The sequence below is a fragment of the Macaca nemestrina genome, chromosome 3, assembly GCF_043159975.1.
Source record: "Macaca nemestrina isolate mMacNem1 chromosome 3, mMacNem.hap1, whole genome shotgun sequence".
Classification (NCBI taxonomy): domain Eukaryota; kingdom Metazoa; phylum Chordata; class Mammalia; order Primates; family Cercopithecidae; genus Macaca; species Macaca nemestrina.
The window spans coordinates 119,338,170-119,357,273 of record NC_092127.1 but is presented as its reverse complement, the minus strand read 5'-3'; the positions used below and the strand labels follow the sequence as shown (position 1 = coordinate 119,357,273).

Sequence of the window (19,104 nt, the reverse complement as noted above, 5' to 3'; positions counted from 1 at the left end):
CTATTCTTCTGCCTCAGCCTCCCACTACAGGCGCACTGAAGGGGTGGCCTGCTCCTCCACACCTGTAGGCTTTTCTTGTCAGGTGGAACGAGAGACTTGAGAAAAGAAAGACACACAGAGACAAAGTATAGAGAAAGGAAAGTGGGCCCAGGGGACCGGTGCTCAGCATACAGAGGACCCACTCCGGCACCGGTCTCTGAGTTCCCTCAGTATTTATTGATAATTATCTTTACCGTCGTTTAGAAAAAGGGGAAGTAGTAGGACAATAGGGTCATAGTAGGGAGAAGGTCAGCAGAAAGACATATGAATAAAGATCTCTGACATGAATAAATTTAAGGAAAAGTGCTGTGCCCTTTTTTTTTTTTTTTTTGAGACAGAGTCTCGCTTAGTCGCCCAGGCTGGAGTGCAATGGCGCGATCTCGGCTCACTGCAAGCTCCGCCTCCCGGGTTCACGCCATTCTCCTGCCTCAGCCTCCCGAGTAGCTGGGACTACAGGCGCCCGCCGCCTCGCCCGGCTAATTTTTTGCATTTTTAGTAGAGACGGGGTTTCACCGTGTTAGCCAGGATGGTCTCGATCTCCTGACCTCGTGATCCGCCCGCCTCGGCCTCCCAAAGTGCTGGGATTACAGGCGTGAGCCACCGCGCCCGGCAGTGCTGTGCCTTGATGTGCACATGCAAGCATCTCCATAAACCTTTTCAGTGCATAAAGAGCAGCATTGCCGCTAGCACGTCCCACCTCCAGCCCTAAGGCAGTTTTCTCCTATCTCAGTAAATGGAACACACAATCGGGTTTTACACCATTAACACCATTACCCAGGGACGGGCAGGAGGCAGATGCCTTTCTCTATCTCAACTGCCAAGAGGCCTTCTTTCCTCTTTTACTAATCCTCCTCAGCACAGACCCTTCACCCTTCAGGGGCGTCGGGCTGGGGGATGATCAGGTCTTTCCCTTCCCACGAGGCCATATTTTAGACTATCACATGGGGAGAAACCTTGGACAATACCTAGCTTCCCTAGGCAGAGGTCCCTGCAGCTTTCCGCAGTGTTTGTGTCCTTGGGTACTTGAGATTAAGAGAATGGTGATGACTTTTAACAAACATACTGCCTTCAGGCACTTGTGTAACAAAGCACATCCTGCACAGCTCCAAATCTGTTAAACCTTGAGTCACCACAGCACATGTCTCCTGCAAGGACAGGGTTGGGGGTAGGGTTACAGATTAACAGCATCTCAATGGTAGAAGAATTTTTCTTATTACAGAACCAAATGGAGTGTCTTATGTCTACTCCTTTCTACATAGACACAGTAACAGTCTGATCTCTCTTTCTTTTCCCCCCACACACGCCACCATACCTGGCTAATTTTTGTAGTTTTAGTAGAGACAGGGTTTCACTATCTTGGCCAGGCTGGTCTCGAACTCCTGACCTCAGGTATCTGCCCGCCTTGGCCTCCCAAAGTGCTGGGATTACAAGCATGAGCCACCGCACCTAGCCTCAAATGTCTTTACCTTAAAATAATCTTCATACCAACTTGGGTTCTGAGTTAGGTTCTCACATAATCACACCTGCCTCATATGGTGGTTGGGAAAATGAGGAACAATATATTAGATACCCAACCTAAGCTTCACAAGTAATATGTTTAAATGTTTGTTGCGTTCCACTTTTTTTCTTCCTTTAAAATCTGTCTCTTCTTTTTTTTCAACTTTTCTTATATTGAATGCATCTTAAGCTGCTTTCTTGAAATGAACTACATGGAGCATTCATCCTCTATGCATGCGTAACCTTGCCCATTTTTGTTCATAGAATTGAAAAACTAAAAATATTCTCAGAATTTAAGCTTTGTTGGAAGCCTGTTAGAAAGTTTGCTCTCCCCTGAATACCTAAGTAGGAAGCTAGACAATATATGTGAAGAATAATTCCTCTAAAACTTGAAGTTTGAGGGTAGCCTTTGTTGGGCTCAGAAAATGATACCCCAACGTATGGCACTTTGGCATGCTGAGTACTTTGAACTGAAGGACATTGGAAGGACTTCAGAAGTAAAGTCTCTTTCTGACCTTCTGCCCTTCTTTCTCTTGCTTCCCTTTCTCCCCAAGGCAGGCTGTAGTAACCGAACCCTCTCCCTCAAAGATAGTCTTAAAACCTAGAGGCGGGGCATGGTGGCTCACGCCTGTAATCCCAGCACTTTGGGAGGCTGAGGTGGGTGGATCGTTTGAGGTCAGGAGTTTGAGACCAGCCTGATCAACATGGTTGAAACCCAGTCTCTACTAAACATTCAAAAAAATTAGCCAGGTGTGGTGGCCCATGCCTGTAGTCCCAGCTACTCGGGAAGCTGAGGCAGGAGAATCGCTCGAACCCAGGAGGCAGAGATTGCAGTGAGCCGAGATCGCGCCACTGTACTCCAGCTTAGGTGACAGAGCGAGACTTTTCTCAAAAAAAAAAAAAAATCTAGAAATATAGAAATATTAATCTAACCTTTACATGTAAGCGCTGGCTGTAAAGAAATTGCTCTTACTTACCTTGTCTGAAAGTAGAACATAAGACTCATTCCAGAAAGGGTCCTGCCCTATACATGGGAGGAAGAAATGCCACGCAGAGAAGCCAAGAATTTAAAAGGACAGGCCTTGCTGGATTTTCCCACTCAGTTTATTACTCATTCCCTTTTTGTCTAATCACATTTCTACACAGCTGTCCACTCTATTGAATCTAAGCATTAAAATAGACGCTTTTCCCTTGGGTCTTTGGGTCTTCATTCTGAAGCCTCCCATGTTTCATAAAACTTTGATTAAATTAATTTGTCATGCTTTTCTGTTGTTAAACTGTCTTTTGTTTATAAGAGTGTTGGCTGTGAGCCTTATGATGGGGAGGAAAGGTATCACAGCCTTTCGGCACCTACACCTTTAACATACAGTGAGTTTTTATTTTACCTGAGACACCATATACATGGTTATAATTTTTAAAATGTTTATACCATATTTGATGCTCTTTTGAAATTAAGATGCTTTTAGATGTATTGGTGTTTGTGTGTTCAAATTGAAATAGTGTCATAGGCTCAACAGTGACTATCCATGCTCTATAAGATCCTAACCACATATATTCTTATTCTGCTTTTTGTTCAGATACTGAAAGAAAATGCCAAATAGAAAGGGGAGTCGGAAGTCTCTATTAAGCATCATTGAATAAGTATGACAGAATAAGGATTCTGCCAGAGGAGCAGAACCAGGAGTTAGATCAGGGATTCATTATAAGAAATTGGTTTACACAGTTGTGGGGGCTGGCTAAGCAAGTCTAAAGTCCATAGGGATCAGTTAGGAAGGGGTGATCACAAGCAGGCTGGAATCCTGTGGCCATGAGACTGTCCCAGATGAAATCAGATTGGAGGGAAGGGAGATTAATTGCAGACCCAGCTGCTGTTTGGATCTCTTCTTCAGAGAAGGCCTAAAACCTCTTCTAAAGGCCTTCCAAGTAAATTCAGCCAACCCTGGATAATCTCACTTTTGATTAAGTAAATCAGCTGATTAGGGACTATAGGGTTTGATTGAATAACTGCTTGAAGAAGGCGTGTGTGCTCCTAAGCAGCAGCCTCCCTTCTGTTCCTCAGCTCTCAAGAGAATATCCCTTGTCTCCTTCCCTAACGGGAAACATACTGGAGAGGGAATTCTGGGGGCAGTAGTTCAATCAAACCAAGTTGACACATCAAAAGTCATCACAGATGATAAAATATGTCTGGTAAAACATGGATATTGCTTTAAATGGCTGTTAATTCTTTCTTTTATGAAGAAGATTTCTTGAATTTTGATAGCACTATTTTGCCTAATTTAAGAGAGAAGAATAAAATCTGGCCAACATTCAGAAACTTGATAATCATAAACACGTGAACACTTTTTTAGGATATGTGCTTACTAAATGTTTGACGTTTCTTACAACTGCATTCTGTTTTGCCTTAGGGTACTTTTTGACATCACACAAGAAGATGTTTTGTTTCTGGCTTCACCTCTGACCTTTGATCCTTCTGTTGTGGAAATATTTCTTGCTCTATCAAGTGGTGCCTCTCTGCTTATTATACCAACTTCCATCAAGTTGCTCCCATCAAAATTAGCCAGTGTTCTCTTTTCCCATCATAGAGTGACTGTTTTGCAGGTACATTTTAGTAGCAGTGAATGTTTTGTTTATCATTTTTCAATATTTCAAGTGTTTTAAAGAATATTTTGTATTCCTGTAGTTCTTTACAATGGATTAATATAATCTGGTTAGGTTATCAAGGGTTATCTCCTCATGATGTGACTTTTTTTTGTTTATTTGAAAATGAAAAAAGATAAGTGAATTCTGCCTAGAAAATTATTTTATTATGTATTTTGTGCATACTATAATAACTAGAGGACCTTGACTTTGACTCAGATTTGTTGGATTTGAGAAGGATAGGCTGCCTCTTCTGTCTTAAAATCTATGTATGTTGTGTTTCTCATGAAAAACTAGTATAAGTACATTAAATTATAATCGAGTTAGGAATATAGATTTTCTTATTTTTATATCAGTATACTTTACATTAACCTACAGAAACAAGTGTTTTCGAAATTTGGCCCTTTAAAATGTTATTTAAATGTGTATCTGACTGGTGATTAGGTCATGCAGATACAAAAGTATATGACTGGTACACAAGCCTTAAGTTACTACAGTGTAAGTAGCTAAAGGTACTAGAGAATTAGCAATATTATATGCATATCATAATATGTAAATATCTTTGTTAAGTGTTTAACTGCCGTGAGCCTTAGGTTTTATCTATAAATGGAAATAATACCCATCTCAAATAGAATTAAATGAGACAGTGTAACATAGTTCCTGTGTGTGTGAGTCCATTCAGGCTGCTGTAACAAAATACCATAAACTGAGTAGATTATAAACAACAGACATTTATTTCTTACAGTTCTGGAGGTGGGAAGTCCAAGATTAAGTCATCAGGAGATTTGATCTCTCACGAGGGGCCCACTCACTGATTCATTAGACTACAGTCTTTTCACTGGGTCTTCACATGATGGAAAGGGTTTTATAAGGGCACTAATCTCATTCATGAGGTCTCTGCCTACATGACCTAATCACTTCATAAAGGCCCTACCTCCTAATACCATTGCCCTGAATTTTAGAATTCCTTCCTTCCCTCCCTTCCTCCCTCCCTCCCTCCCTCCCTCCCTCCCTCCCTCCCTTCCTTCCTTCCTTCCTTCCTTCCTTCCTTCCTTCCTTCCTCCCTCCCTCCCTCCCTCCCTCCCTCCCTCCCTCCCTGCCTCCCTCCCTCCCTGCCTCCCTCCCTCCCTTCTTTGTCTCTTTCTCTCTCTGTTTCTTTCAACAGAGTCTTGCTGTGTTGCCCAGACTGGAGTGAAGTGGCGTGATCTTGGCTCACTCTACCTCCTGAGTTCAGGCGATTCTTGTGCCTCAGTCTCCCCGAGTAGCTGGGATTACAGGCGACCGCCACCACGCCAGGCTAATTTTTGTATTTTTGGTAGAGACAGGGTTTCACCATGTTGGCCACACTGATCTCACTACTGGCCTCAAGTGATCCTTCTGTCTCTGCCTCCAAAGTTCTGGGATTACAGGCGTGAGCCACCGCACCTGGCCTGAGAGTTAGGATTTCAACATACGAATTTGAGGGGGAGACACAAACATTCAGAATATGGTGTGTTATATTCATGTACCTATGTGCATATGTGCATCTTAATTATTAGTTTCCATTGTCTTTTTTTTTTTTTTTAATTGAGACAGAGTCTCACTCTTGTCGCCCAGCCTGGAGTATACTGGTGCGACCTCAGCTCACTGCAATCTCTGTCTCCCAGGCTCAAGAGATTCTCATGCCTTGGCCTCCCGAGTAGCTGGGATTACAGGCATGTACCACCATGCCCAGCTAATTTTTGTATTTGTAATAGAGACAGCATTTTGCGATGATGGCCAGGCTGGTCTTGAACTCCTGTCCTCCTGGCCTCAAACTCCTTAATCTGCCCGCCTTGGACTCCCAAAGTCCTGGGATTACAGATGTGAGCCACCACGTCCAGCTTCCACTTTCTATTTTGATAAACTAAACAGATTCTGTCTGTTTGAAGGGGCTCACTTAATTCGTAATAGTCACTAATGCCCATGACCAGCTGCAGCATCTGTGGAAATGATGATCTTGAAGTAGGCCAGTAGGGAGGCCTACAGTTCCTTAGCCTGAGAGGGCAACAGCTCTTCTAGCCTGAGATTGCAGTGGTGGTGGGATAAGCATGTTCCTGGCCGAGGTTATGCTACTTGGAGCTACTCAGGAGGCTGAGACAGGAGAATCGCTTGGACCCGGGTGGTCGAGATTGCATTTAGCCGTCGAGATTGCATTTAGCCAAGATAGTGCCACTGCACTCCAGCCTGGGAGACAGAGTAAGACTCCGTCTCAAAAATAAATAAATAAATAAATAAATAAATAAATAAATAAATAAAAGAACATAAGGCAGGGCACAGTGGTTCACGCCTATAATCCCAGCAATCTAGGAGGCCCAGGTGGGAGTATCATCTGAAGTCAGGAGTTTGAGACAAGCCTGTCCAACATGGTGAAACCCCGTCTTTACTAAAAAAATACAAAAAAATTAGCCACGCATGGTGGCGGGTGGCTATAATCCCAGCTACTCAGGAGGCTGAGGCAGGAGAATCACTTGAACCCGGGAGGCTGGAGGTGGATGTTGTGGTGAGCTGAGATTGCGCCACTGCACTTCAGCCTGGGCAACAAGAGCGAAACTCCATCTCACAAAAAATAAAAAGAAGAACATATATTTTTTAATAAACAACTAAGCAGCAACATCAGTGGCCACATATATGAGGGGAGACAGACTTCATGGATTTAGTCCAGGCAGGTTACTAGCAAAGAAATGTACTAGCAAAGAAAACAAAAACAAAAACAAAAACAAAAACAAGCAACAATGACAATTTTATAAGGATAAGATTGTCAGTACATCAGTAAATACATTGTTATATCAATAAGATGTAACAATTATACATGTATATCCACCTAAAACTAGCTTCCAAATACATGAAACAAAAATGGATAAAATTGAAAACATAAATAGACAACTCAATGGTTGGAGATTTTAACACCCCACTTTCAATAATTGATTGAAAAACTAGACAAATCAGCTAGTATCAAAGACTTGAACAGCATTATCAACTAAATGCCATATATAGAGCACTCTATCCAATGATTGCAGAATTCTTTTTAAGCACATTTCATAGGATAAGTCATATGCTAAGCCACAAAACAAGTCTCAGTAAATTTAAAGGTGACCATTTGGGATTTATCCCAGGAATGCATGTTTGGTTTAACATCCAAAAATCTATTGATGATATACACTACGTAAAGAATAACGAACACAAAGCACATACCTATCTTAATAGATGCAGAGAAAGGATTTGACAAAATCTAACACCCATTTATAATTTTTTAAAAAGCTCCTAACAAACTAGAAATAGAAGGGAACTTTCCCAATATGAAGAAGGGCACCTACAATAGAACTACAGGTGATATGACACCATGCTTGATAAAAGACTGAATGCTTTGACCCTAAGATTGGGAACAAGGCAAGCAAGTTTGCCTTTGCCACTTCAACATTCTGGTGGTTCTTGCCAGTACAATAAGGCAAGAAGGAAAAAAATTAAAGGTACTTAACGTTGGACAGGAGGAAGTACAACTCTCTCTATATGCAGTTGGTGTGATCCTGTATATAGAAAATCTTGTAGGAGGGTGGGGGTGGTGAGGAGGACTGCTAGAAATAATAAAGTTTAGTCAGGTTGGGGGATCGAAGATCAATATACAAAAATCAATTGTATTTCTGTATATATATTTGTACATATATATTTATATGTATATGTATTAAAGAAAAATCTAAAAATGAAATTAATATTAAACTAGCATCAAAAACAATAAAGTAGGAATAAAGCTAAAGAGCAAGATTAGTACACTGAAAACTATAAAACATTGTTGATAGAAATTAGAGACCTAAATAATATTTTGTCTTTATAGATTAGAAGTTTTAATATTGTTGAGATTGCATTTCTTCCCAAATTGATCTGTAAATTAACCACACTTTCTAGCAAAATCCAATAGGCTTTTTTGTTAGAAATGAGTAAGTTGATCCTGAATTTTATATGAAACAGTGAAACCCAGTCCTGATCTGTACTATAGAATACTACTTAGCAATAAAAAGGAATAAAACTGTTGATACACTCAGCAGCAGAGATGAATTGTATCTATTATGTTGAGTGAAAGAAGCCAGGCCAAAACAGGCTACGTATTTTATGATTCCATTTATATAAATGGAATATATAATTTCTATTCATAATTTTATATATAATTTATATTAATGGAATTATACAAGATTATTCTGATCTGTAGTGACAGAAAATAGATCAGTGGTTGTCTGGATAAGGGATCCAGTTGGAGAGGAGACTTATAGTGGTACACAGGTAATTTTGGGAGTGATGAATATTGCTGTCATCTGAATGTTTGTGTCTCTCCAGAATTCATATGTTGAAATCTAATCCCCAATCTGTTGTTAAGATGTGGGGCCTTCAGGAGATGACTATGTCACGAGGGTGGGAACCTCATGAATGAGATTAGTGCTCTTATAAAAGATGCCTGAGGTTGCTTGTTGGTTCCTTCTACCATGCGAGAACACAAGAAGGTACCATCTGTGAAGTAGAGTATTCACCAGACAGTAAGTCTGCCCATACCTTGATCTTGGACTTCCCTATCTTCAGAACTGTGAGCGCTACATTTCTTACCTAGTATACAGTATTTTTGTTATAGTAATCTGAATCAACTAAGACAGTTATGTTCATTATTTTGATTGTGGTGATGGTTTTGCTAGTATATATGTCTATCAAAATATATTAAATTGTATACTTAAAATAGTTTATTATATGTCAGTTATACCTCAATAAAGCTTTTGTTATCAATCTTTATTCATTATTGTTTTACTTAGGCACATTTTTAAAGGAAAATTTGTATTAATTATTTTTATGTACAGAAAACTCAGCAGTGTACATTTAACCCAGTTTAGTGGCAAGTTCTTTAGCGTTTGCCTTTTCGAGCTTGGCGATGTGAGCCACAGACTTGGGAGCCAGGACATTGCCACACCACTGACGGCGGATCTCATTGTGTCTGTCGTTGTAATTGGTCCTGATAGCTTCCACTAGTTTAGCCAAAACGCCTTTGTCTTCCAAGTTAACCTGTGTGAAGGCAACAGTGGTACAGGTCTTCCTGTGGACTAGACATCCCAGTCTTGCCTTCCCCTTGATAATGCACTAAGGGACCCCCATTTTACGACACAGGGCCGGCAAGAAGACAAGCTAACTCGATGGGATCTACGTCGTGTGCAGTCACCACCCGCTGAACTTTCTTATTCTCCACCAAGGTGGTGACGGTGTTAACTCCTGCTGGAAGGACAGGTGGTCTCTTAGTGGGGACGTCCGCTTTGCCAGCAGCTTTCTTCTTGGCCCAGGCCAACAGCCTCTGCTTCTTTTCTTGCTTTGTCTCTGGTCTGTACTTGTGGGCCAGTTTAAGCAGCTGAGAGGCTGTTTGGTGGTCCAGGGCCTGGGTGAACTGGTTAATCACAGGCGGCACTTTCAGCTGCTTATAGAGGATGGCTGTCTGCCGCTGCAACCTGATAGAGCGGGGCCGTTTCACAAAGCGGGTGAGGTCTCTTTTGGGCTGGATGTCCTGTCCAGTGCCGAAATTCTTAGGCCTTTTCTCAAACGGGATTCACCACTTTCTTGGCCTCCTCCTTCTTCACGACAGCAGGGGCCGGAGCCACCTTCTTTACCTTGGCCTTCTTTTCTTTCGGCATCTTGGATGGCGGGAGGAGAGAGCTACTTAGGCACGTTTTTAAACCCTTTTGTATACTTTTTATACAGAGCAAGAAAGGAAAGGTAAATTGATTTTATAGTTTTTGTCCTTTTTATCCTTAAACCTTTTTGTATGAACTGTATGATGAAATATAAATAATATTTTTGCTTGAGTTTTTTTCTAAAGCATAAGTGATATCCACATTAGGAAGATAATGTTGGGCCAGTTGGCTCTCACACCTGTAATCCTAGTGCTTTGGGAGGCCAAGGTGGGAGGATTGCTTGAGCCCAGGAGTCCAAGACCAGCTTAGGCAACACAGGCTCTATTTGTACAAAAAATTTTAAAAATCAGCTAGTTGTGGTGGTATGTGCCTGTAGTCCCAGCTGTTCAGGAGGCTGAGGTGGGATGATGACTTGGGCCTGGGAGGTTGAGGCTGCAGTGAGCTGTGATCATGCTACTGCACTCCAGCCTGGTCAACAGAGTGAGACCCTGTCTCAAACAAACAAACAAACAAAAACAAGAAGATAATGTTGCACCAGTAGTTTTCCAAATGGGATTTCCCATTTGATAAACACAGCCTTAATTTCCATGTGGGCTCTAAATGTTAACTTTGAAATAATAACTACAGTGCTTACCTTTCTAAAGAAGTGAAGGGAAATAAATAAATTATTTTTAATGTATCTACAGGCAACACCAACATTGCTTAGAAGATTTGGATCTAAGCTTATCAAGTCAAATGTTTTGTCAGCCACTACTTCTCTTCGAGTATTAGCCCTTGGTGGTGAAGTGTTTCCATCATTGACAGTTCTCAGAAGCTGGAGAGGAGAAGGCAATAAAACACAAATATTTAATGTTTATGGTATCACAGAGGTATCAAGTTGGGCAACCATTTATAGGATTCCAGAGAAGATTCTTAACTCTACTTTAAAGTAAGGGTCTTCATTATACTATGTATTTCTAGGATCTTAACACTGATAGTGTTTTTGGTTTTGATAGGCGCTGGGGTAGTAATTTTAGAAATATGATTGTATCTGATATTTTAAGTCGGGAATCCAGAACCTTCCTTACTATGGCTGGTGCCAAGATACTGCTACAAATTTTTGTACTAAATAGTAATGAATAACATATATGATTACCTCTCCACCTAACCTTTTCCTCTTGTCAGTCTTTGAATTATAGCATAACAAACTTTTTTTTCTTTATTTGGTACAGTATGATTTAAATATATTGGAAAATATTCTATTCAAATGAAAAATTTTAAATCTGTTCTGGGTCTTATTTTCATAGATGTGAATTGCCTGTACAACTGGGATTTCCACTTCTTGGAACAGTAGTTGAAGTCAGAGATACTAATGGCTTCACAATTCAGGAAGGCAGTGGCCAAGTATTTTTAGGTTGTTTTATATTTGTTGATTGAGAATTTTTTTTTCAAGAAAAATGATCTGATGTGTTAATTTTATTACTTTCCTCTTTTTCTTTTGTCTATCTCATGCTTTTCAGTGATAATTTTTAATCTCATTCATATAGTCATGAAATATCAAATGTTACAATAATTATTTCAGATAATAATATCTAATACATTAATAAAAGTAATTTAGAAACTGTAACTTGGACCTTCATATTTATATTTATAGCCAAAATTACATTTAATCAGTAGTCTAAGAATTTTTAAATCTATAAATTTTAAGAAATAAATTTCATTTTATCTCTTTGCTTATTTACTGAACTTATTGTGTCTAGTTTTATCAGATAACATTTTAAAATGAGCCCCTCTTTTAGTATTTAAATTTTGAAACTTAGTCACCAAACTTTTGGAGATGTTGTTGATTTTACTGTTTTTAATATATTTCCCTTGAATTTTTATGGCATTGGTGTTTATATCTTGGGAAGGTGGCAGAAACAGAGTGTGTTTTCTTGATGATGAAGTGACAGTACCACTTGGCACAATGCGAGCTACAGGAGACTTTGTGACTGTGAAAGATGGAGAGATTTTTTTTTTGGGACGAAAAGACAGTCAGATCAAACGTCATGGCAAACGTCTTAACATTGAACTTGTGCAACAGGTAGAACTATTTAAATATTGACTATCTATTAATATATGTAAGTATTAGAAGCAGCCACCACCAATTTTCTGTGCTGGGGTCTCTATTATTTACACCTGACATTTTTGTGTTAGTGATGAATTACAATAAAAGATATGAATAATTCAGGGTGCCCCTTATCCCCAGCATGAAGAGATGGTTATTCTTTTTTTTTTTTTTTTTTTTTTTTTTTTTGAGACAGAGTCTCGCTCTGCCGCCCAGGCTGGAGTGCAGTGGCATGATCTTGGCTCACTGCAAGCTCCGCCTCCCGGGTTCACGCCATTCTCCGGCCTCAGCCTCCCGAGTAGCTGGGACTACAGGCGCCCGCCACCTCGCCCGGCTAGTTTTTTTGTATTTTATTTTTTTATTTTTTTTAGTAGAGACGGGGTTTCACTGTGTCAGCCAGGATGGTCTCGATCTCCTGACCTCGTGATCCGCCCGTCTCGGCCTCCCAAAGTGCTGGGATTACAGGCTTGAGCCACCGCGCCCGGCCAAGATGGTTATTCTTTAAATAAGTGACAAACTGGATTTTAATATTTGTGAAATTAAACTGGCTTCTTTTGCTTTAGGACCTATTATTTTGAAAAATATTATGAACCCTATGTGCAAGTAATAGTAACAGTAGCAAAGCAATTTTTAAAAAAAATCTCCAGTATATTCCAAAATTTAATTCAGCTGTTTTGATTTCAGACATTAAAAAGTAAGCTTTTAGGAAACTTGTTTGTAAATATCCTCATTGGCAAATTGGTATAATCTCTCTTATAGGTTGCTGAAGAGCTTCAGCAAGTGGAGTCTTGTGCAGTTACATGGTATAATCAGGAAAAATTAATTCTCTTCATGGTGTCTAAAGATGCTTCAGTAAAAGAATACATCTTTAAAGAACTGCACAAATATCTTCCAAGTCATGCAATCCCGGATGAGCTTGTATTGATTGATTCTCTACCATTTACATCCCACGGTAAAGTAATTTAGTGCCAAATATAATTTAGTAATTCAGTGCCAAATAATACTAATTGTATTCATAACTAGCTTAATGATCACATAAATCTTTATTATTTTTGTAAATGGTACTAGCATTTATTGTGATAGACCCTCTTTTGAACACTTTGTATAATTAATTCATTTTATCTTCAGAAAATCCTGTGGATAGGTGGTATTATTCTTATTTACAGATGAGGAAAATAAGGCTTAAAGAGGTTAAGTAATTCAGTGGGGCATAGTGGTGAGCGCCTGTAGTTTCAGCCATTCAGGGAAGCTAAAGTGGAGGATGACTTGAGGCCAGGAGTTTGAGGGTACAGTATGCTATGTTTGTGCCTGTAAATAACTACTGTACTCCAGACTTGGCAACATCTAAAAAAGAGGTTAAGTAATTTTCCAAAAATCATTTTGCTAGTTAGTGGTTATATTAGTATAGTAGTCAAGGTTCTCCAGAAACAGAACCAATATATAGATATATAAAAGATTTATTGTCAGGAATTGGCCTGTGCATTTATGGAAGCTAAGAGGTCTAATCTCCCTTTGGCAAACTGGAGACTCAGGAAAGTCAGTGCTGTATTCAGTCTGTGTCCTAAGGCCTGAGAATCAGGGAAGCTGATGATGTACATCCCTGTTTGAGGACAGGAGGAAATGAGATGTCCTAGCTTAAGCAGTGACACAAAGAGGGTGTATGCCAGGTGCGGTGACTCACGCCTGTAATCCCAGCACTTTGGGATGCCAAGGCAGATGGATCGCTTGAGGTTGGGAGTTTGAGACCAGCCTGGCCAAAATGGTGAAACCCTGTCTCTACTAAAAATACAAAAAACATTAGCCGAGTGCAGTGGTGCACGCCTGTAGTCCCAGCTACTTGGGAGGCTGAGGTGGGAGGATCGCTTGAACCCAGGAGGAGGAGGTTACAGTAAGCCACGGTTGCACCACTGCACTCCAGCCTGGGCAACAGAGTGAGACTCCATCTCAAAAAAGAGAAAGAAAAAAGGTGCAAATTCTTCCTTTCTCTGCCTTTTTTTCTATTTTGGCCCTCAACAGTTTGGATGATGCCCAATCTACTTTTCTGAGTCCTTAATTAGATTCATATACTAATCTCATCGAGAAGCACCCTCACAGACCCAGTCAGAAAAATGTTTAATCTGGGCACCCTGTGGCCCACCCACATTGACACATACAATTAACTTATCACAGTGATAGAATTGATATTCTGTCTAGGACTGTTTTTATTTTAATTTTATTTTTATTATTTTTTGTTTTGTCTGTCTAGCACTGTTTGACTTCAAAATATATCATCTTAATCACCATATTATATTGCCTTCCCAATTTCATTTTTATTTAACATATACTTCAAAATGCAGTAATTGCTCAGTTAATGGAACCTATTTCTTTAAATCTTGAAATTGAGATAAATTGGATAAATATTAGCTCCTTTTTTTCTTTTTCTTTCTTTCTTTTTTTTTTTGGAGACAGGGTCTCACTTCTTCACCCAAGCTGGAATGCAGTGGGCAATCAGGGCTCACTGCTGCAGTCTCAACTTCCTGGGTTCAAGTGATCCTCCCATCTAAGCCTCCTGAGTAACTAGAACTACAGGCCAATTTTTAATTTTTTTTGTAGAGACAGGGTCTTGCTGTGTTGCCCAGGCTAGTCTTGAACCCCTAGCCTCAAGCAATCCTCTCACCTCAGCCTCCCAAAGTGTTGGGGTTACAGGAGTGAGCCACTATGCCTGGCCTGTTTCTCATCTATTTCTCTCTACATTCTTGGTAGCATCAGACAACTTTTTAGAGTTCATTGTTGACAACAAACTCTTTATACAATTTCTGTGTTGTACAAAAAAAAATGTGTATGGCTAATGAATATATAAAGGCTTTGAGTGAAATTTTAAAATGTTTTAAAACATTTGTTATTTCTCTTTTATATTAAGGCAAAATTGATGTTTCTGAGTTAAACAAGATATATTTAAACTACATAAACTTGAAGTCTGAGAATAAACTCAGTGGGAAAGAGGACCTTTGGGAAAAATTACAGTATTTGTGGAAGGTACAATTTTTAAGTTACAAAATTATTATTATAAGGAGGTCATTTTATATCTTTAGGGAATGCTATCATCCTAACAAGTTGGATACAATTTTCTGAGAATGTTATTGCTACCCAGATGTTAGGTATTATGGCTTCATTTATCCAATTTGTGTTAAAATGAAGGTTAGGTTCTCTACTGTAAGACTAGATTAAGTTCCCCACAAAGAAATTTATTGAAAGTGAAGTAGTAATAAAAGGCACAAGTAGACAAAACCTGTTTTGACATAACTTTTCTCTAAGATGATCGGTGGAATGTAGTAACACTCTTGTCAGAGCTGAGAAAGTAGCCAAATCTTGCTATAGCACAATGTGTTGTCTGTTAGGCTTAGGGCTTACATCATTATTCCAAAAGAACTTTCAGTAACAATATGTATTTTTACTTGAGAGAATTTTTAAAATATATCTCAATAAATTAATAATTTTTCTTAAATAAAATATAGATTTTTCGCTTCTAAAGGGTTCTGAAAAGAGGATGTAATTGTGTAGCCTTGTCTAAAAATAGAGGGTATCTAAGATAAAAGTCTTATCTACTAAAAAAAAAAAACAAACAAAAAAAACCAAACCAAAACAAAACAAAACAAAAAGTCTTATCTACTTCATTTTTAGATTCTTGGAAAGTAGTTTTGATTTATATGAAGCAACCAAAGACAGATTATTCCCGTATTACAGAAATACTGGCTATTGGTATCTTGTGGGCTTTATAATTAATAAATCAGATGTTTTTGTCCCAATATTATGGGTAAGAAAACAGCTCTAAAGGGAAGTATATTTTGTACTTTTAGAGTGACTTTGTGACAAAATTGGTAGCACAGTGATCTCCTTTAACATAAATAAAATAATTTAAAACTTTATTTTATTATTAAAAGTATTTATTTTATATTTATAATTGTTGTTATTATTATTATTATTATTATTATTTTTTGAGACAGAGATTTACTGTGTTGCCCAGGTGGGAGGGCAGTAGCACAATCTTGGCTCACTGCAACCTCCACCCCCGGGTTCAAGTGTTTGTCCTGCCTCAGCCTTCTGAGTACCTGAGATTATAGGTGGGTACCACCATGCCCAGCTAATTTTCATGTTTTAGTGGAGATGGGGTTTCACTGTGTTGGCCAGGATGGTCTCGAACTCCTGACCTCATGTGATCCGCCCGCCTCAGCCTCCCAAAGTACTGAGATTACAGGCGTGAGCCACTGTGCCCAGCCTATATTTCTAATTATTAATGTAGGTACTCTCTCTCTATATTACCTGTAAATGTTGAAGTCTTTTGATTTTAGACCTTTACGTCACATATTTCTCTATTCTCTCATCTGTAGTCTACTCTGAATCTCTCAGAAGATCTTTTGAAGGTTCCTGATGAGTCACTGTTCTTAAATAGTGGTGGAGATTCCTTAAAGTCCATCCGGCTCCTCAGTGAAATTGAAAAACTTGTTGGTACATCAGTGCCTGGGCTTCTGGAAATTATTCTCAGCAGTTCCATTTTAGAGATTTACAACCACATTCTTCAAACAGTGTTTCCAGATGAAGATGTGACATTCAGGAAGAGTTGTGCCACAAAAAGGAAACTCAGCGACATTAATCAAGAGGAAGCTAGTGGAACATCTTTACATCAGAAAGCTATCATGACTTTAAGTTGCCACAATGAGATTAATGCTTTTGTTGCACTGAGCAGAGGGAGTCAAATTTTGTCTCTGAATACCACTAGGTTTTCAACAAAGTTAGGACATTGCTCTTCAGCCTATCCTTCTGATTCAGTTTCACAGACCAACATTCAAAATGTGAAAGACTTAAATTCTCCAGTTCTTATTGGAAAGTCAAAAGATCCATCCTGTGTTGTGAAAGTTTCTGAAGAGGGGAAACCTGTGATAGGGACTCAGAAAATGGAGTTACATGTGAGGTGGAGGTCAGACACAGGCCAGTGCGTAGATGCTTCACCGCTGGTTGTAATACCCGCTTTCGATAAGTCATCTACAACTGTGTACATTGGTTCCCATTCTCATAGAATGAAGGCAGTTGACTTTTACTCTGGGAAGGTGAAATGGGAACAGCTTTTGGGAGATCGAATTGAATCCTCAGCATGTGTATCTAAGTGTGGAAACTTTATTGTGGTGGGTAAGTTTTTAAATTTGAAGTTTGTGGAGTTAAATTGAATTACCATACAATAATCTTCATAGGCCCAAGTTAAATTTTTAAAAAATCTATGTATGATGGGTTTGGTTGCTGTCAAAAAATAATAGTCAACCCTGTGCTGTTTAACAATGTGGGCCTTGGGGTCAAGAGTCCCTGGATTTGAACCTACCTCTATAGCTATTATGAGCTCTGTGACCTTTGGCAGGTTACTGAACCTCTTAGAATGTCACTTTCCTTGTGGGTAAAATGGGAATAATAATAAAATGTGTTCCTGCATCGCAAATACCCCAAAACTGAACAACCTAGAACAACACAGATTTATTGTCTCATAGTTTTTATGGGTTAGCAATTCAGGAGCAGCTTAGCTGGCAGTTCTGGCTATAGCCATCTGAAAGCTTGACTTGGGTTGGAAAATCTGCCAAGATAGCTCATTTGCATCACTATTAGCAGAAAGCCTCAGTTCTTTGCTGATTCTGACAGGAAGCTTCAATTCTTGCCACATGCGCCTCTCTCTAGGCTGCTTGACTGCCCTTAAAACATGGCAGCTAACATTCCTCAGAGTGAATGATCCAGGAGACAGCAGGTAAGGAGGAACAGAGTACCTTTTATGACCCAGTGTTCCAAATTCCATACCATCATTTTTTGTTTTCTTCTGTTAAGTAGAAGTGCGTAACTCAGCCAGGCGCGGTGGCTCACACCTGTAATATCAGCACTTTGATAGACCAAGGCAGACGGATCACTTGTGCCCAGGAGTTCAAGACCAGCTTGGGTAACATGCAGAAACTCTGTCTCTACAAAAAATACAAACGTTAGCTAGCTATGGTAGTACATGCCTGTAGTCCCAGCTACTTGAATGGCTGAGGTGGGAGGATCACTGGAGCCCAGTAGGTTGAGGCTGCTGTGAGTGGTGATTGTGCCACTGCACTCTGGTCTGAGCAAACAGAGCAGGACTCTGTTTCAAAATAAATAAATAAATGAAAAGTGCATAACTCAGTTCAAGCCACACTCAAGGGGAAGAGAATTAGGCTCCACCTCTTGAAAGGAAGTGCATCAAAGAATTCATGGACTTTTTTTTTTTTTTGAGACGGAGTCTGGCTCTGTCGCTCAGGCTGGAGTGCAGTGGCGCAATCTCGGTTCACTGCAACCTCCGCCTCCCAGATTCAAGTGATTCTTCTGCCTCAGCCTCTTGGGTAGCTGGGACTACAGGCACACGCCACCACAGCCAGCTAATTTTTGTATTTTTAGTAGAGATGGGGTTTCACCATGTTCGTCAGGCTGGTATTAAACTCCTGACCTTGTGATCCACCTGCCTTGGCATCCCAAAGTTCTGGAATTACAGGTGTGAGCCACTTCGCCCGGCCTCCTGGACATATTTTAAAACCACCAGAATCTTTATCAAGCTTTTGGGAGGATTAAATGAGATAATTGTTTATGAATCCATTGGTGCCTTGCTAGGGATGTGCCACCACACCTGGCTAATGTTTGAAATTTTTGTAGTTAGAGTTTCTGCAGGTTGCCCAGGCTGATCTCAAACTCCTGGGCTCAAGCGATCCACCTACCTAAGCCTCCCTACAGGCATGAGCCACCATGTCTGGCGAGCATTTTTTCAAAAGTGCTCGTTAAGTGTTAGCTACTACCTGCTGCTCAGTTTCATTAAGGTATAGGTGACTTTTACTTTATTAGGAATATGGGGTCCTGGGTATAATATCTCCGCCTGACTACAACTCTCTTTTTACTCTCCCAGATATGTTAGGTTTCATTTTATATGCTCATGGAATCTTCATCAAAACTTTTCAGACTAAAGGCTTAGGAATAACTTTCCCTACTTGTGCTATCCTAGCAGCAATCTACTTGAATCTGAATTTGATTCTTCCTTCTTCCCCTTTAAACAACAGCATTTTGAAAATTATACTACAGGACACTTTTAGTAATACAGCTTAATGATAAGAAACTGCTGAATTGTTTCCCAAAGTGACTAAACTGTTTTGC

At 39.7% G+C, this 19,104-nt stretch overlaps 1 protein-coding gene across 12 annotated transcripts in view; it reads left to right on the top strand.

Moving 5' to 3' along the window:
• LOC105463548 (aminoadipate-semialdehyde dehydrogenase) overlaps positions 1-19,104 on the top strand; it is a 45,113-nt gene that overhangs the window by 13,950 nt on the left and 12,059 nt on the right. For 9 of the 12 annotated variants that reach the window (XM_024787266.2, XM_011710717.3, XM_011710719.3 and 6 more), the window contains 7 exons: positions 3,942-4,134; positions 10,535-10,776; positions 11,135-11,241; positions 11,738-11,910; positions 12,694-12,886; positions 14,834-14,949; positions 16,302-17,097. In XM_024787266.2, the coding sequence (XP_024643034.1) occupies positions 3,942-4,134; positions 10,535-10,776; positions 11,135-11,241; positions 11,738-11,910; positions 12,694-12,886; positions 14,834-14,949; positions 16,302-17,097 (1,820 nt within the window). Of the gene's footprint in view, positions 1-3,941; positions 4,135-10,534; positions 10,777-11,134; positions 11,242-11,737; positions 11,911-12,693; positions 12,887-14,833; positions 14,950-16,301; positions 17,885-18,612; positions 18,774-19,104 lie in introns of those variants that run through there. The other 3 variants (XR_011621194.1, XR_011621193.1, XM_011710721.3) reach the window with 3 other exon arrangements.